The 20,181-nt window shown below is 35.3% G+C and overlaps 1 protein-coding gene across 5 annotated transcripts in view; it reads left to right on the forward strand.

Moving 5' to 3' along the window:
- Window positions 1-12,381: 12,381 nt before the first annotated feature.
- LOC127942197 (DNA repair protein RAD50) overlaps window positions 12,382-20,181 on the forward strand; it is a 32,516-nt gene continuing 24,716 nt past the window's right edge. For 4 of the 5 annotated variants that reach the window (XR_008149279.1, XR_008149280.1, XM_052537857.1 and 1 more), the window contains exons 1-3: window positions 12,382-12,482; window positions 19,161-19,315; window positions 19,684-19,767. Coding sequence is in view for 3 of the 5 variants with exons in the window: in XM_052537857.1 (XP_052393817.1) it covers window positions 19,187-19,315; window positions 19,684-19,767 (213 nt within the window). In the remaining 2 variants the exon portion in view is untranslated. Of the gene's footprint in view, window positions 12,483-19,160; window positions 19,316-19,683; window positions 19,768-20,181 lie in introns of those variants that run through there. The other variant, XM_052537859.1, reaches the window with a different exon arrangement.

Here is a 20,181-nt window from a genome sequence, read left to right on the forward strand (position 1 = left end):
CTATTGATTTCATTTTCTGCACCGTTAAAATTGCATGTCTGTCTGATGCAAATAGTCTTGGGCATCATTGGGTATGTTTTTGTCAGTGCAATAGTTTCCTCGAGTTTTACTTCTGTGCTGGGCTTGCTCTGAGAAGCTCTGACAGGTCTGGAGTTATAGCGAGCCGTTATAACATGTATTCTTTCAAACAATTTTTTTTTTTGCTAGTAGGCTACTTCTTTTTAAACACTAGTAAGAAATCAAATAGTATCTAGGATATTTTTCCAATTTCAAATCCAATTCCAATAAGCAATATTTCAAAATGTATGTTCTTTTGCAACTGGTCACTTTGTAAAAAATGTAATTAAATTGTGTTTAATTTAATTCATTTTTTGTTGTTGCTGTTTTTGTCATTAAATTCTTCAACTGACAATTGACAAATAATAATAATAATAATAAATTATAAATATTATAGACAATTATAGATATTAGTTTCTCATAAGTAGGTACTATTATCTAGCAGTAGCAAAATCATTTAGCCCTAGTATTTAATGAATACTTGCTATTGAAAAAAAAAATGCTAGTCAACAATGGATTAATAAGTAATAAAAAAATCTAAAAGCCAAAAACACAATAGTAGTTATTCTGAAGAAGTAAACATTATCATGGCTTGCCATCAAAACCCCTCACAAATCAGTTATTAAAATATTAATTACACCTTATTATTATTTTTTTTAAATTATTATTTATTTAGTTAGTTTTTAATAGCTATTCATCGATACAGCTTAATGAACAACACAATCATATTTTCAGAACATGGAATGCAATTCCAATGAAATAACCTTAAAAACAGAGCAGAACAGGTTATTTTAAGAAACATGGTTTAGCAGGCTTAGGCTTATGAAATGGTTCAATGAGGCCATCTGCTGGAACAGATTATTTAAGGATGTGAATGAACCTCAGTATGACAGCATAGAAACTTGGTTCCCTGCAATCACCCTGCCACTGTATTTCAATGTGAAAATCTTCAAAACATCATAATTTTTCAAATTAGCAAATTCAAAAAAAAAAAAAAAAAAAAAAAAAAAAAAAATCAAAATGAACTTAATATCATTTTAAAAATTAATAAAGAGTACAGCAGTCATATTATCAGATGGCAATACCACAACACTTTGGCATATACCGTGGTCTCGAATGATAAGCATATTTAACCAATAATAATTATATAGTACCATACATGGTACATATATACATATATGATACTTTAGGTACATTTTGTCAATGAAAAGTAAAAATTGTATGAACAAAATTATACATATTTAAATTGCTTGTGGTTTTAATATAGAGCAGCTTCAGTTCTAAGTCAAGTCAGATGTTGTGCTTCATCCACCAGAACATTAGGTTAATGACAGTACCTTGGACAGCGACCGCAAATAAATCCTAGGGCTTACCACAAGCCTTCTCATTGGACTTGCCTGACTCTTAGTACATGAGGGTCAAGCTTTCCATTGGTTTCAAAGAAGGATTTGATAGCCATTGAATTAGAAGGATTTTCAAGTTCATTTAGCCCAAGTACAAAAGTCAGCAAGAATCAAGTGACAGTTTCAGGCCACAGCACAAATGAGCCTTTTATTCCTCATGTCTTTGTCAGTGTTATCAGAGCCTAGATAGAGTTGTAATATACCTTCCAAAGGTAAAGTTATTTGGTTAGTATTGCCTTGGCAAGGACAGCGTGGTAGAAAATTTAACTTTATCTGAAGTGTTTTAAAGTATTAGTCCATAATCTCCTGAAAAACTTTGTCTGTAGCTGCTAAGAGTAACATAAGCTACATCTGAGAGCTAATGATATAAAATTCAGCTGATAAGACATTATTTGGTTGGAAAAAAATCACATGCTATTTACAGCTAAGTGTTTTCCAAGAAGCTCAGTGAACTAAAAAAGATGTCCAGGAGAGGACAGACCAACACAAAGCTATTGATGGGTTCAGTCAATTCGTCGAGTATAACAGAGGCACAATTATTTGTGATGAGCAATCTTAGAATTTCCTGTTTTATATATATATATATATATATATATATGTGTGTGTGTGTGTGTGTGTGTGTGTGTGTGTGTGTGTGTGTGTGTGTGTGTGTGTACTTGTTTTTCTATTCTGGTGGGGACTTAAACCTGAAAACACACAGACTCATGGGGACTCGTGTCACGGTGGGGACCTAAATTGAGGTCCCCACGGGAAAACAAGCTGATAAATTACACAGAATGAAGTTTCTTGAAAATCTAAAAATGCAGAAAGTTTCCTGTGAGGGTTAGGTTTAGGGGTAGGGTTGGTGTAGGGCGATAGGAAATACGGTCTGTACAGTGTAAAAACCATTACGCCTATGGAGAGTCCCCACAAGGATAGCTGACCAGACAAGTGTGTGTGTGTGTGTGTGTGTGTGTGTGTGAAAATACATAAAAAGACATGTTCTCCTTCAAACTCAAAGTGATAAACACACACAGTATCATTCAAAGGTTTGAGGTTGGTAAGATTTGTATGCATTTTATGCATTTCTATGTTAAATATCATATGCTAACCAAGGTCAGTGTTGGGGGTAACGCATTACAAATTATGTAATCAGATTACTTTTTTCAAGAAACTAGCAAAGTAACACATTACTTTTTAATTTACAAGAGAATATCTGAGTTAGTTTTTCAAATAGGTAATGCCAGTTACTTATCAATAGTTATATTGTGTGTTTTTGCACTAAATGAATGCAAGAAGAGACCTGTTAATGTTATGTTATTTGCTGAATAGAACGTTCAGAAGAACAGCATTCATTTAAACAGAACTGATAAATATTCATAATTATATTTATCATTTAAGGTAGGCTATTTAACTGAGAAAATAGGTCAGCACTAATGTAGCATCATGTTAGTTTTTAATTTTATTAATTGGAAACAGGGTTAACTTTTTGCTTTTTAAAAGTATCCCAACAATGTTTAGATATTTTTACTTAAAGACAGACATTCTGATGAGAAAATATATTTTTTAAATGCAGTGTTGAGATATCCAGAGCTTTACTTTTGCACGGTTGCAGCTTAATAGTCAATTGCTCTCATTAAGTTTAAAAGCAGTAATTGGCACACTTTGGTTCATTTTTGTACCATTTTATTCAACCTCTTTATTTGCACCTGCTGTACTGACAGAGTCAAAACACTTAAGCTTTTCTTGTCAGGCGGATCACTAATCATTTGGCTTGTCTAATGAAACTTTCAGACACCAAGAAGAGCAAAGATCTCATTTAAATAAAAAAAGGTTCATATGTGTCACCCAGATGTTTCCTCTCATCAAGATTTCTTCCAAGATGGCTAGAGGTAGTGCATTTTTGAGATACAAAGAGTCTAATTGCATGTTACCACCCACTGTTAAAAGCAAGATCAAGCTTATGACCTGGAACATCAAGGACCACAGATCCTCTTTGACATCTCAGGTCTTCAGCGGGTATTAGACGAGTGCAGAGATTCAACACTGAATTCTGAACCTCCAGTTGAAAGCTGCTGTATCACAACGGCCATTCGGTACTACTGTGGCGAGTTTCATGTCCGTTAATAGTTACGACTTGGGAGTGTGATTTTATGGGGCTTTTGGTTCGGATGCAAGCTGAAAACCTTTGTATATGGCCTTTTGAAGATTTTCCCTGAGGCTCACAATGGAGCTCTAATCGACAAGGCAAGAAAATAAAAAGCCCATGAGGCAGCCTGATGCGCTTTTCTCTTGAGGTATTCTTGAGCACATTTTAAAGAGGATAGATTCCCTAGAGAGGGCTATTCATTTTCCCCTCAGTGCCTGCTAACGGATGTTTGCTTTAACCTTGGGAAGGCACTGTGATCTCCTGCCAACATTTTCATTTTTACAGATAATGTTTATATCGCCTAGCACTTTCCTTAGACCAAAAAACAAATAAAAATCTGACTTGTTCAGTATAATGCAAGTGCTGTTTATTTATGAAAAATGGCATTGCTGGCAAGATAAACTTGCCAATATATTCAGGAACATATTTAAAGGTATTGTTTTTATTGTTTTATACTCTGAACTCTCATACATAAAACATATTTCCATTTAAATCCGCTACAAATGAAAGATTCAATTAAATCTGCTACAAATTAGACTATCATCCCACTCCAAAGTGAGCTGTTAAAGAATGCAAAATGTATCTTTGTCAATACATTTATTCATATATCATTCTGTAAACACACAATATATACTTAATTATATAATATTAGTATATAATATTGTGAAATATTATTACATATACAGTTGTTATTAAGCAAATTCTTTGATGAATAGAAAGTTGAAACAGAAGAATTGACAACTGATTATATTTATAATTAAGGTATAGGCTACCTAATTGAGAAACAAGGTCAGCACTAATTTAGCATCAAGTAAAATCATATAGTAAATATTAATCAAAAAGTGGGTTATGTGTTGCGTCTCAATGTTTAGATATTTATACTGAAAATATCCCATTTTTACTATTATAACTATTAATAGAAAGTTCCATAGAACAATTGTTTTGGCATAGAAATATTGTCAAATTATGCCTGGTTTTACTGTGAATTTAAAGAAAGTATTATAAAAAGATCAAGGATTGAAGCATCAGCTATTTTCATAATTTGAAATAGAAAATCTCAAACATGAATATAGACACAACATATTATAAACTATTCATAAATACATTTTGTTTTTAAATTTATTCTGTGTGCAGATCACAATTACATATTTCATTTTACATCGCCAATACCTGAAATCTTGCTTTAGGATCCTTCAACTATGATGATTTTCAAACAGCATCTGATTGATACATGCTCAGGTTGCCTCCAGGATTTAGATAAGAGTGATGCGTGTGACAATATTCCTGTTCACACAAAATAAATTAAAATATAAGTCAGTGTTTTTATAGCCTTATTGTCTGAAAATAATGCTCAAGTCAAATATAGCTGAGATACACAAAAAATAAATGTACGTTTAAAAAAAAGAACCGTTCCTAAAAAGGGCTACTCAGTGTCACCAGGAAAGTGATGCTTTATGTAACCTTGAGAAGGTCTTGTTAAGCTCTTCTAATGATTATATTTTTGACATTATTTCGTTCCTGTCACTTGGATGGATTTCAAGAGCATAATGTCAGGAATTTTCTGCATTTTCTCTGTTCAGGGTCACTTTTTAATCTCTACAAGACAAAATCTGGACATGAATATACACACAGAGATATACATGTACAGTACATAAATACATTCAGATAGATAGATAGATCTTAAAAGGGTCATATGACATTGCAGGAGATTATTTTGTGTATTTGATGTAATTCAATGGGTTTATGTGGTTTAAGGTTAAAAAACACATTATTTTATATATAATGTGCATTATTGTTTATCCTCTATGTCCCCCTTCCTCAAATCTTGCCCTGGAGGTCCAATGCACTGCAGTGTTTAGCTCCAACCCTGATCAACCTCACCTGTCTGGGATTCTCTAATTATCCCAAAGACATTGATTGGCATTGATTAGCATGCTCAGGTGTGTTTGATTAGGGTTAGAGCTAAACTCTCCAGGAGGGTGGATCTCGAGGTCCAGATTTGAGGATCCCTGCTCTATGTCCTACCTTTCTGGAAAGCATCAATTTTTACAAAGCTCATTGTTCTAAAAAAGCGAGGTGTGCTCTGATTGGCCAGCTATCCAGTACGTTGTGATTGGTCGAATGCCTCAAGCTTGTGACGGAAATGTTATGCTTTTCCTGTTTTACCTAATTTACTGTTAGGAGTAAGCGAAGAACTCGGGATATTGGTTTATTTAGAATAATTTAAATATAAAAAACGTACTTACATCAATTGAGTCAGAAGCGTCAGACTGTTTTGAGCTTTGTGACATGGTGCATTATCCTGCTGGAAGTAGCCATCAGAAGATAGTCATAAAGGGGTGGAGATGGTAAGTAACAATACTCAGGCAGGCCGTGGCGTTTAAACAATGCTCCGTTGGTAGTAAGCGGCAGGAGCAGCACCCGATGTGGTCTTCTGCTGCTGTAGCCCATCTGCTTCAGGGCTCGATGTGTTGTGTGTTCAGAGATGGTGTTCTTCACACCTTGGTTGTATTGAGTGGTTATTTGACTTGTTGTTGCCTTTCTATCATCTCTAACCAGTCTGCCCATTCTCCTCTGACAGGCATTTTCTTTGACACAACTACCACTCACTGAATATTTTCTCTTTTTCGGACCATTCTCTGTAAACCTGAGAGATGGTTGTGCGTGAAATCCACAGTAGATCAGCAGTTTTTGAAATACTCAGACCATCCCGTCTGGCACCAACAACCATTCCACGTTCAAAGTCACTTAAATCTCCTATCTTCCTCATTCTGATGCTCGGTTTGAACTTGAGCAAGTCATCTTCACCACATCTGCCTAAATGCATTGAGTTGCTGCCATGTTATTGGCTGATTAGCTATTTGTATTACCAAGCGATTGAACAGGTGTACCTAATAAAGTGGCCGGGCGGGGGGTGTGTGTGTGTGTGTGTGTGTGTGGGTGTGCTCTTGTTTTTGTGACATATCAGGACACAACTCTGTATAATGGCATGGGTATGACACAGGTATTACAAGGAGAGGGTGACTTATGAGGACATAACCCATGTCCCCATTTTTCAAAACGCTTATAAATCATACAGAATGAGGTTTTCTGTGAGGGTTAAGGTTAGGGGTAGGGTTGGTGAATGGCGATATAATATACAGTTTTTACATTATAAAAACCATTACGCCTATGGGATGTCCCCACTTTTCACAAAAACAAACATGTTTGTGTGTGTGTTTATATATATATATATATATATATATATATATATATATACACACACACACACACACACACACACACACACACTTTATAAATATTACATTTATAAATTTAACCACTGCACTGACAAGCACCACTCACACAAATACAGTCTCACACAAATTTGTACAAAGTCTGGTACAAATCCAGTTATAATTTTATTTTTATTTTTTTCATTGGCTTTTGCGACCTCAAGTCAAAATGATAGACAGTGGTGAAATTCATATTCCCTGTCATAGTCCAGTTTACCATGTGGCTGACACATGCATGACACTCAAATGAGTACATTCTAATAGAAAGCAGATTAGACCTGCGGTTTGCATTGAAGAGCAACTTCAAATGACTTCCCCTGTCTCGTCTCACAGCCCATGCTCTCTAATCAGTCTGGGGACTATGAGGAGGCAAAAATAGACAGTTTCTAAAGTAATGAGCGTCCCTAATGACACCGAGTTCATTTAAAATGTCCTCAGGATCAGGACTCCATTATGACCTGGGTGTCTTAATTACACCGCTGCCTGGTGATGTTCTACACACTGGCATGTAGTTGTCAGAAGTAATTATCAGCAACGAGAGATAGAGAGTGACAGAAGCTACAACTTTCCTGGCAACCCACAACAAGAAGACTTTTCAAAGGCAGCTACTTTTTCAGAGTATATGTCATTAGTATAGCAAAGTGATGCAGACAGGTCCATTAGCAGGCCAAAGGCACACAGGGTGGGAGAGCAATTTAATCAAACTCCTCTCTACCATTTTAATGTTTGCTAAATTGGATAGACGAAGGGGGGCCGCATTTCAAACAGCAACCGGTCTGCATTTGACTTGAGGCTGTGTGGTGAACAAGTGACCTTGCCGTTTAAATCATCAGCCATTTCAACTTTGATGTTTTGACTGACATTTCCGCCAATCCAATATACACCAGTTCACACTTTTAAAAGATGGTCCAATTGGTCCAATGTGATCCAGACATATTTTATTTTGAAAACTTTGAAATACTGTGTATTGATTTTCTTCCCTTCACTTGGCCAGCTAATACTGTACGTCTCTGCCACCAATGAATCAATCTTGTTCCGAGATTGAGCACTATGTTTAATTTCTCGCTTCGCCAAGCATTTCCAGATGAGAATTGACAAGTTTGAGCTTGAGACGATTTCAAGGAAACCAAACAACAGGGAATGATGAAAATTGAAAGCAAGCATTTTGAGGATTTACAGTAAATCAATTGCTTTTTTTTAAACATTTGTATTACTGCTGTATATGACAAGGATGCATTTGATTGTCTATAGCAAATGCAACATGTATTTTCGACCCTTTAGGCTGGAGGTTGTTCCGTTTGCTCGATCTTCTCTATGCATTTGAACATGCTTAAAAATAGCCACGAATCATGTGACAACAAATATCATGTGACGGCAAAGAGCATTTGGCAGGAATTCAAGTGGAGAGTGCGCATTGAATACGGGGTCATATAGCCAATGTAACTGTAACTACACTACTGACCTCTTTCATTCGTCCTTTCCTTCTTTCAGATTACAATTCATCCTGAATGATCTCTCTGGCTGCAGAATCTGGTTCAGTTTGCTTTGCTATATATCTCTAACCAGAATGAAGAAAAAACAGCAATCATTCTGATAACAAGTGAAATGGTCACTTTGCTAGCTGCTGCTGGGTCTTACATCAATAGGTTTCAACATTAGGTCAGCGTGAACATGTGGCCTGCCATTTAAAGTTATCATTTATTCAATCAAAGTAAAAGCCCTTATTATCAGTGGGTTTTTTTTTTTTTTTTTTTTTTACGGGGAGTTTTACAGTAGATCAGATCTACACTCTGAAATAGTAACTAAGATGATTTCGGAGGGACTCTCTTCTCTTTCAATCTAATATGTAAACCATGCTGTTGGCTGTTGTTTATCAAAAAATCTCAAATCGTCCCCAAAGGAAATACGCTACAGATGTCGCAATTAAACATTCAAAATCTGCAGTCTTCATCATTTCAGTGTTGTAACATCTTCTTGCATCTTCAAACTTTTGGTCAAGTTTACGTTCTAATTACATTGAAACCATGCAAATCAATTCTATTTTCAGACCTGTAGCGCTAATGAGCATGTGCATTCTAGAGAAAAGAGATGATTGGTTCATTCACTGTTCTTTAATTTAAGGCCTCTTTTAAAATGTTATTGGCTTTTAACTGTAAGGCCTTTTTAAAATTATCGATTTTTCTTTAATGCCAAAATCATTAGGCTATCAAGTAAAGATCATGTTCCATGGATATATTTAGTAAATTTCCTACCATGAATATATCAAAACTTAATTTTTTGATTAGTAATATGTATTGCTAAGAATTAATTTGGACAACTTTAAAGTCGATATCCTCAGTATTTAAATTGTTTTGCACCCTCAGATTCCCCTCCATATAATCTCTCCGTTACTGCACTGTGCATGAGACATAAACATATATATTGAATCTACTGTCAAGGTTGTGAGATCAAAGACAAATGTTTTCCCATTTAGCACAGTACTGTTTTGAGAGGGAGAAAAAAATTGTGAATGGGATGAAGAAAAGATTAATGCTAATATTCTGCAAGAAAAAAATAACTATTTTCTGCAGCTCTGTTTTCAATACTGCAAAAAAAAAAAAAAAATAATAATAATAATAATAATAATAATAATAATCCCTGATCAGCATATTAGAATCATTTCTGAGAGATCATGTGACACTGAAGTAATGATGCTGAAAATTCAGCATGCCATCACAGGACTACATTAAACTATATTACAGTAGATAACACTAATATTATACCTTTTCTTCTTGCTAATGACTACAATGCTTGTTTTTCAGTAGATATTGAATCTTACGGTCAGATGACTGTTAGATGACACAATCAACTGGGTGTTTAATTACATGCCCTGTTTTTTTCAGACTATCTCCACATGTAGAGTCAGGGCAGGGAAAGATAGCATCTGTCTTAGCTGAAGCTTGTTAAATCGTTGCTGAGCTGCCTTCTCTCTCACTGCCTCTCTTCTGTGTAACAGAGCTGTGAAGTGTCTGCTAGAAACCTTCCCATTCCCCACTGATCCAGCTGATTTGCTTCCCAACCCACCTCAAAATAACTTTCCGCCCACACATCGCACTTCACCTCTCTGCGCTTATTATTATTCTTTTTTTTTCAGGGACAGTTTATGTGCTGGATGCACGGCTAAAGGTACTGTATGCCTTTATATATTTTGTACATTGCATTTACTTGTCCCATAGGCAAAGGCACCCTGTTGTTTTTAATGATTAACAAACAAAAGTCACCATACTGACACACTGATGAACGTTGAATGGAGCTGTTACCTTGCTTTCATGATGTACTTCCTCTGGATCTCTATAAGAATTCTATATTAAATCTGTCCCCCTGCCAACTTTACTATCAGTAACTTATCTAAATAAATAAAAAGTGCATTGACAGCATGACAAAAAAAGCTTCATGGTCACACATTATTATTTATTGCAATAGTAGTAACGTGATTGAAAGCATTTATCAATATTAGATTTCAACTTTTAGGCCATCCTGTCAAGACTTTTATAAAAGTAATAGATATTTAAATCGTTACTTAATACAATCAACTTGATAGAAGCCAAAGTGAATGCATCAAAAGTCACTGCTGCTTGTGCATCTGGACATCCAATCCTGGAAAAATGTGAAACATCGACGAATGAACAGCTCTTGATTAATCCTCAAATCAGGCTTGCGAACCATGACTTTGTCTTTTAGACAGTGTTCACCGATCTTGCAAAATAACAGAGAAGAAAAAAAAATACAGTGTGAATCCATAGAAATCCAACATACCTGAATATATCATTGGGCCAGTTTCCAAAACACATCTGAGAGAAATCACTTACCGAATCCTGGAGGAGAAATCTGATATTGTGCCGTAAGAGTCTGAGGGCTGTGCGTGGTTCAACAGCAGCGTCCTGACCGGTGATTTCTGCTGAAACTAATGTCTTCAGAAGCTCTTGAGCAATGAACTCTTTACAGCTGCACATCTGCAAGAAAACAGGCCTGTCTTGCTCAAGTATATGGGATCTCGACACACAAATGTCTTTTTTGTGTGTGTGTGTGCCGGAAACTCACCTCCCCGCTGTCAATGTGCACATTCGGTATGTATATCACATTCAAGTTCTTTGAAGGATGCAGAAATGAATGATTATTAATAGTGTAAATGCAGAAAATAAGATGTCATGAATATGTTCGTAAAGCATAGTACATACAAATTTTAAGAGATGTGCATAATCCATGAGGTCTCGAAGGTGATAAAGTGCCTCACGTATAGCGTCATCCCCCTTACCCATCTGTTGCAATGCTACAAAGGAAAACAACATACAGTATTAGTAATAATAAATAAATAATACATACACACACATATGTGTGTGTGTGTGTGTGTGTGTGTGAAAATCTAAAAATATGTCTCTTATGCTCAGCAAAGCTGCATTTATTTGATAAAGCAATACAATAAAAACAGTAATATTGTGTATTACTCAAATTTATGTTCCATTTAAAATGCCTTTTTGCTAATGGCTGCTGAAAATTAAGCTTTGCCATAAATAAATGCCATTAAATATATAGTGCCTCTTCTTTTTCATGTTAAGTGCCATTTGATAATCTCCATTTTCTATAAACCTACTTAGAAAAACTGCAACCTACTTAGAACTACACTGAACAGCCTTACACTTATCCAACAGCAGCGAAACACCGCCACGCAGTGGACGGATGTGGTATAACAGCGACAATAAACATTCAATGGAGGTATCTGCTCTCCAGATAAATGTGAATATAAACAGCAGACTATGCCAAAATCACGCTGATTGTAATTGGATAAAAAAAAAAATAGTAAATTAGAATAAATTGTCGCAAATTAACGACATTTTGTCGTTTTGACAAGCCACCGTGATTTCAAATGTGACTGCACGGACCAGCAAAGAACACGCGTCAAACTTTACACTGGCTTCAAATTGCCAGGATTAAATTAAATCACGTAGATCCAGCTTAAAGTACTTACAGCCAAGAATCAGCATGAGAAGGAAGGTTGTGCAGATCTGAGCGATTGTGTGGGGAAGTCTGCAGGTCCACCTCAAGCCTTTGAAATCCTTGAAGAGTGAAACAGTCTGACCACTTCACACATGCTTAATGTTTTTCAGGACCATATTTACAAACCTAACTTTGGTAGTGTCAGTGTTTAATATTGATTAATTGACTAGGCGTTTTCCTCAAAAGTTGCATCTTATGACAAAAATTTCAAATGTTTTCATGAGCTGAGCTACTACTTCAAAATACCATTTTTGATTATTCAGCTGTATTATTTCAGTAAAATCAAGGCAAGTTAATTAAATTAAATTGCACTTTATGACCACAGCTGTGGCTTCGGAGCAAACAAGTGGATATCGTTTATTTTCCAATATTATGTGATTATAAATAGAATTACTTGTATTTAACGTAGTCGTTGTAAAAGAAAACCACCACTGTGCATTTTGGGATTTGTAGTTTTATGTGACAGTTAGTTTAATGCGGAAGCACGTCACTGCGCCGTCACGGGAAACATATGAGTGCGTGCAATCAAAACAAACCGGAACTTCTGTTTACGTGGATTTTACGGCTTTATATATCCTGTGTGAGGTATTTTATTTAAACTTTATGCTATTCTATATTAATGTTTTTTACACCTTTATTAGAACTACAGCATTCTAGAACAACTGCATAATTATTATGTGGATGTATTATAAACCTGCATATGCCCCTTGTCTAAGTAGTTATTTTGTACTATCTAACTTTAATTAGGGGCCAAGCACCGAAGGTGCAACTGGCACATATTGTATCCGTTAGCATTATTCCTTCTAATTCTTCCGCCGCGAGTCTATGGCAGCCCATAGAACTATGGAGGTAATTTAATGCCAAAAATATTTGCATACGCAGGGTAAGAGTTGTGGAAGTGTACCTAAGACTGTAAGCGTAAATTAAATTTGTATGCGCAGGATAAGCTTTGTGTAAATCGCGTTTCAAGTGTTAGAAAATATATTTGCAGCATTTTACTGTTACTCTTACAGGGCTCAAGACTAACTTTCTGCAGTGATGCACCTAACTTTTTCTTCGGTGCACCAGCACAAAAGTCAGGTGCACCCAAATTTTCGACCGGATCGCATTTAACACTGCAGTTTTAAATGTTCACTTAAAAAAAAATCTGTTCATTGTCCATATAGATAATATTGACTTGTAGCCTAAATGATTAACTAACAATCTGGTCAACATAAAGTTCTTTATTTGAAGCACAATTCTACAATAAATGTAACTTACTGAAAAAGTGTTGGTGCTTAAAGTGCTTCACTGAGCTTAAAGGTAAATGTTGTGAGTTCGTGTGGGTAAGGAAGAGGACAAGGGGTCGGCTGGACTGCTGATGTATATTTATTAACACAAAATAAATCAAACGTTTCCTAACACCATATGGTGACTTCTATTTTGCTGCGTTCACTTGGTGCTTTCGCTTTCCGGCTTCCGGCTTCCGGTTTCCGGTCTCGGCTTCCGTCAGCAGTCCCACTCTCTCTCACTTGCTTCCGTCTCTCCTGGCGTTTTATACCCTCTCCACGCCAATTACTAGAACAAGAAACAGGTGATAATAATTTCTGCCCAAACCACTCACTTACCGCTCGTCTCCTGATCCTCTCTCCCGCTGCAGACTTCGCTAAACCACGCCCCCCCTCTGCCACAGTAAACTTAAAACATCTCAAGATAAATGAAATAAAAAGAACATCTAAATTAAGTGTTGTAAGGGCTTCAAACTGAAGATCTCATGGCTATCCTCCATTGCAGTCACATGCCCCTCGGATGACCAACTCCTGTGGTTTGGCCTTCTTGATCCTTGGCCTTGGCTAAACCAGCTAGCCACACTCTCTCTAGCAGCACAATCTTCCAGACTTGGCCCCTCTACACTGATTATGATCAGTTCTTCCAATGTGTCTGAATGAAGGGATGCTCTAGTGTCTGAGTTGAACAGCTAAACAGTCCCTAAACAGCTTATACTACTGGTTCAGCTATTAAAATAGTTCAGTTTGTATGTAATAGCAAAGTGATTATATTTCGTTTAATTTTTAATTTAGTTAAGGTAATAAAAAAAATAATAATTTTGGAGCCTTTTTTTTGTACATTTTGTTAAATATAAGTTTCAGGGTTTTTTTTTTTTTTTTTTTTTTAAGTAAAGACCAAGTGGCCAGCGGCAGACAGTGAGCCCATGTTTGATCAATTTAGCCTTCTAAAATCATCACGACTTTCCTAAAATAAAATCTATAGCTATTAAAGAGTTCAAGCATATAACAATGTTTAAACGTTAGACTCGATAAATGTGCGCTATATCCAATAGTTTATGCTTCAGGACATGGAGGCACCAGCGTGATCACTTGCATTTTTTCAGTGGATACACCATCATTTTTGCTCAGAAATGTAAGAGTAATCCATCTTTCGTAACTGCAAAGGGTCTAATTGTGTGCAATCACAATATCAACAATGAAAACAAAAACTGTTTATAATCCGTAAAGATGCACTTCTCTCTAAAGGCGCGTCTAATGAGAAGATGGCGAGTCAGGCTTGGCAACTTCATCCTTGCGACAGAGACTCAGAAAACACTAGTTTATTAGTAAATGATTAAAATGTCTCCTTACTATTTCCCTGTCACATGTATGGTAATTACTTTTGCAGGCGCTTTGCGACAAGCTTAAGCCTATTGCCTGTATTTGAACGCAGAACTGTTCAGCTGCACCATTGGCACTGCTACGGCTGCAGGAAAACACTGTCGAGGCGATCTTGACAGTCGCAGTAGCACGGTCTCATGTTGTTTCCACCAGCGCGGCAATTCTTTCATCACTAATTGATGGATCGGTCGGGGGCCGTTGGGATTGGGCTGAAATGCAACCTCTATATATACTTTTTTTTTTTTTTACTTTACAATGTTGAAATTTAAGGGGATTTGACTAAATATTATAAAAATGTTCATTATCTCTAACTTAGTGGAAACTTATGCACCATTTATCATCTGTAAACCATTGTTTAACCACCAGACTTTAGCTCTGTACATAATAAAAATATAAATCATACAAAGAAAGCATTTGTTGCTCATACTGGCTTTTTATATAGTAGCTTGATCAGTTACATTAAATTAATCAAAATCAATACCAAAATCTCTAAATATACAATTGAGTGTTTCCATAAACAGAGACATGGTCTGTAAAGTCAAACCAATCTAATAATGTTAACACCAACTAACAATTCAGTATAAACACATGGGAGTCTGGTCTAATGGTACACAACTTAAAAAGTATCATATTCTAATGAAGTTATTGTATATTTACTCGTAGACTGTGTACATTAAAAGTACCATTCTGACAGCAAGAACGATCCGGAACGAAATTAAGATTAATGTTTTGGCAGATTTGTTTATTGACCCAATCAGATAAGAGTAAATAGAGAGTCAGCAAAAGCCTCATTTGATTGGCTACAAGTAGGTGGTGGACCCGCCCTCCCCTTAACGCTTACAAAACTCAGTTATAGTGATAGAATTGTGTCAAAATTGTAAGCGCAGAGAAAAGAAAGATGGAGCTGTAAATACCGGTTTATTTCCAGAACTTTTTACCCCACCTGCACAAACAGTTGTCTAGACATTCGCATCCATTGTGCAGTTCTTTAAACGGTTGTTTTCACTTGCAAATCACTGTAATCACTGCAATCACATGCTGTGCTTTTGACCATCTTTTGGTGAAAACAAAGTGCCAAAAAATGGAAGTCAGAAGAATGCATATTTATTTAGCTTTAGCATGAAGCTGCAGTTTCACAAAACTTGAATTACTCTCATGAGTAACAGTAAAATGCTGCAAATATTTTTTTTTTCTTACGCTTGAAATTATTTTATTTTGATTATATTTCAAATTTAATTTATGCTTGCAATTCTTATGTACACTTCCACAACTCTTACCTTGTGTCTGCAAATCTTTTTGGCCTTAAATTAACTTCATAGCTACTTTCTATATTGTCTAAAATATCCAAAGTAGTTTGACCAATAACATGCAGGTATGGTACATAATCAACCAATCGTGGAGTGTGAGAAGGTGAGATCTACAGAGAATGATCAAAGCAATGCAAATACACGTATGTTAGGTGTTTGTTTGTTTATTCAACTTGAAGCGTCGCTGCGCACCGATCATTGTATGACACCATAGTACCAAGAGAGTGATTTGAATGCATAAGGAGCAGTCTGCTCTGCTCTCTATAGCTCTTATGAATGTCATACAATGATCGATCTTCACAGCAAAAACAGCCAAAATCTGGATATTTTAGGCAATACAAAAATCCTCAGGGTGTCCGCGGGGTTTTAAAAAGTATTAAAAAGTGATAAATCAAAATAGTCAAATTTAAGGCCATTAAAAGTGTTAAATGTGGTCTCAGAGGTATTATTTTTTTCCAAATTAGGTATTATTTTTTCAGACTATCAGGTGTCCTATTCTGATTGAAATTCTATCTGCGTTCGCGTCAGTTCGTTTAAATATGGGCTTTAGCATATCTGGGCAGATAATCAAAGATCTTTTGTCTCCGTCTCAACGTATGTTTGATGCTGACGTCATATTCAGTGGTCGTTCGGCATCATCTCAGAACACTGCGCGCTCAACAGAAGTGGCTGGCTTCCGTTTTATTTTAGACTTGCTTCAAGGCATATCTTCAAAGACTGGACAACCATCGTCGTCTTCATGGGCAAATGCAAGTTTTCAAATAGATTTACTGATAGCGCTGTTTCTCACACATGCAAAGAGAGAGAGAGCGAGAGTCTTACCACGCTGAATCGACACGCTATATGTAAACTATTCTTTGTTGTCTTCTCCTGTCAAAATAACGGAGTTCATTTAGAATTATTCATATTCATTTTCGAACAAGCAGAAGACATACCGGTTTATCTGGTAGTGGGTGGAGCTAATGCGCAAATGGCAATTTCATTGGCTAGCGCTGATTTAGTACCGTCCCTGTTTTGATTTCAGCAAATCAGTTTGACCGAACGCTGACAACGTGATTAATATTCATGAACCCAGCAGCTCATCAATTCATAGTGCATTGTATATACATTAGTATGATAGTAGAATTAGTAGTAGTATTATCTTTTAATAATAATTAATTTGATCTATTACTATTTTGTTACAGAAACCCTCAATGACCAAAAATATCTTAAGCATCACCACCAGTCTTAAGTTCAGTTAAAATGACAAATATGCATTCATTAGGCCTAAAAGTAAATTTTTACGTAAGGGCATTATGCTAGAAATATTACTATTATTTAGTAAAATGTATGTGATACTGCTACTACTGTTGAAAAAAATTAAAAAACTTTATTTTTTGAAGAAATAAATCACAATATTTCTTCCATGTTTTAATTTTAATAGCAAATCCTCTTTATTTACCAAAAATAAAATGTTAAAATTTCATAAATTAAAAGACAAATTAAATTTGGGTGAAACTTGTTTACTGTTTTTCATAATTATATAACTCGTAGAAAAACTTTAAACACAATAAGTATAAAGAATGGCATTGGTTTTATTTTTAGTGTAAAAAGTAAAAAGTATTTTTTTCTTTTAATTAGCATATTTTTGTGTTTTGCTTTGGTACCGAAATTGGTACAGAGAACCGTGGATTTTCACGGCTATCGGTACCGAATATTGAAATTTTGGTACCGTGACAACACTAACAGGAAGCCTTATTGTTCGGTGTGTAAAAAAAACATCAATGTCAACTGGATGGGAGCTAACGCACTTCGGTCGCATATAAAATCCACTAAACATAAAAATGGAATGCGTGCTCGGAGAGAGCAGTTAATTCTACCAATCTCAGCTGTCTGCGCGGCTGCACCTCCACCACCACTGCCGCAAATTCGTGGCGCAGTTTTTGAATCCGCAACAGTTCATAAAATCCGCAACAGTTCATAGAAGATGCCCGTTTGTAATGCATCAACTTGCAATGAATGCCAGCCAGTGTGCTGGAACTATACATTCTCTCCATTGCAAATTTTATGTAGTTTGTTTTATTTTATTTACTAAGTTTTATTTACGAAGCTATTTACTCTAAATCTATTCTTTTTTGTATGTTATATATGTCAAAATCTGTGTAATTAATAGAAAGGTCGCTGATTAACACTTGCAATTCAGTGTCGTGATGGTTTTAAAAAATATTTTGAAGGTAGTAAAAAAGGTATTAAAAAGTAGTAAATTTAACTTAAGGATTGCTGTATATACCCTGAATCCTGGCAAGGACCCATCCTGGGAAAATGGCTTACTCCGATCGACACGAAACCACCATAGAGAATTCAGAATCCTAGTATGCCAGCTATATGATAATGCGCACTTGCCAAAATCTTGATTGTAAATGGCAAGCAAATGTAAACAAAGTTGGCCATCAATGTCTATCTTCCTATAACTCCAAAACAAAATGAGATATTTTCACCAAATGTGACATACCTACATATGAATGAGCACACTCTAAGGATACATACAAATTGTGCCTCTTGATGGTGCTATAATTGAACAAAACATGAAATTGCCATTGACTACAATGGATATTTATAATATAAAATACTATATTTTACGACTGCAATGGTATACCATTATGCAACTTTTTATGTGCCATTGAGACATTGCCCTGAAAATACTTTTTAAGTTTTGAGACAGTTTCACCTTGTGGTCAAAAGTTATTATGCAATTTCTAATAAATGCTAATAGCTTTCTGTGTTTTTTTGCCTATTGTAATGAGACTGGTATTAATAGATTGGCAGTGATACCAATGTTGTCATAGTCAGCCAAACTTCCTCATTCTCTTTAAAAACCTATTTTTTCGAACTCCTCCATGACCGTTGGTGTGATTTTTCAGACCATACCATCTTCAGACCATTCTGACAAAAATGAATTTTGTGTTGGTAGACAAAACCGTTTCCACATACTACAACAAGAATTTGAGGCATGATGTCGAAATGATACTTGAGACTGTATCTCTGCAATGCTTTCTTTGTGTGTGCCATTGTCAACTTACACAAAACAAACCACATCGATTTATTAACAGGGCCAACTTATTGGTCAAAAGTTATAAGCCAATAAATCATGTTACCAGAGTTGTATTTTTGGGGTTTCAGCCGTTTTGACTACAATCATCCTAAAATGGCTGCCATTTCTGCAGTTTGTCTGATGCTTGCTTCTGTAGTGCTTGGTCCCATAGTTGCTGCTTGCAAGTATATTTAACTTCACTGGATTTTCACTGCACTTAATTGTATATAATTTCAAGGCTACAAGTCAAAGAACTGGTCCAAAATGTCTAAGATTGAAAAGATGAATATCCTGGGAGTAAGGAGTTTTGGAGTTGAGGATAAAGACGAACAAGTGATCACCTTCTTCAGGCCTCTGACGGTCCTTGTGGGACCTAATGGAGCTGGAAAAACGGTTTGTAAACTCCTGTCTTTATGCTGATATAATGTAAAAAAAAAAAAAAAGAAAAAAAAAATGCTTTTATTTTGAAGTATTACATAAGCAATACAAAATAAATATTATATTTATATATTTTATAAATATATATATATATATATATATATATATATATATATATATATATATATATATATATATATATATATATATATATATATATATATATATATATATATATATTTTTTTTTTTTTTTTTTTTGTTGTTAACAGTGTGTTTATATTTAAATTATACTTAACAAAAATAATGTAATTAAGCTCTAAAAAAAATATATATATATATATTATGTCAAATATATGAAACATTTCTTTTTATGACTTTGCAGACCATAATTGAGTGTCTCAAGTACATAACTTCAGGAGTCTTTCCACCAGGAAGCAAAGAAAACACATTTGTCCATGATCCAAAAGTAGGTGCTTGACAGGAGTAATGCGATAAAGAAACCGCAGATTTGCTTATCTTTAGGCCCATTCCACCATAACTATATAAAGATCTGTTTATTATAAATAGCCACTCTAAATGCTCAAGCTCTTTAAAGTAGGATGGATTCTGATTGACTGTCAATGATTTATTTTTTTTTCAGCTGAAAAAATAAATAAATACAATTTTAAGGTGATTCTAAAGATATCATTCCTCTATGCCGTTATCATTGTAGTTGTGGTGTGGTGTGTATTATCTTAACAGAATAATTTTGTATAACTTAGTTATTGTCCTTTGTGTGAACGGACTTTTATTCAACTTTTGCAAGCTTGCAAACATTAATTCATATTGTCCATGCTAGAGCTGGGAGGGTTCACACTGTTTTTATAGTGTTAACAGCACC

This window comes from Carassius gibelio, chromosome A21, assembly GCF_023724105.1.
Source record: "Carassius gibelio isolate Cgi1373 ecotype wild population from Czech Republic chromosome A21, carGib1.2-hapl.c, whole genome shotgun sequence".
Classification (NCBI taxonomy): Eukaryota; Metazoa; Chordata; class Actinopteri; order Cypriniformes; family Cyprinidae; genus Carassius; species Carassius gibelio.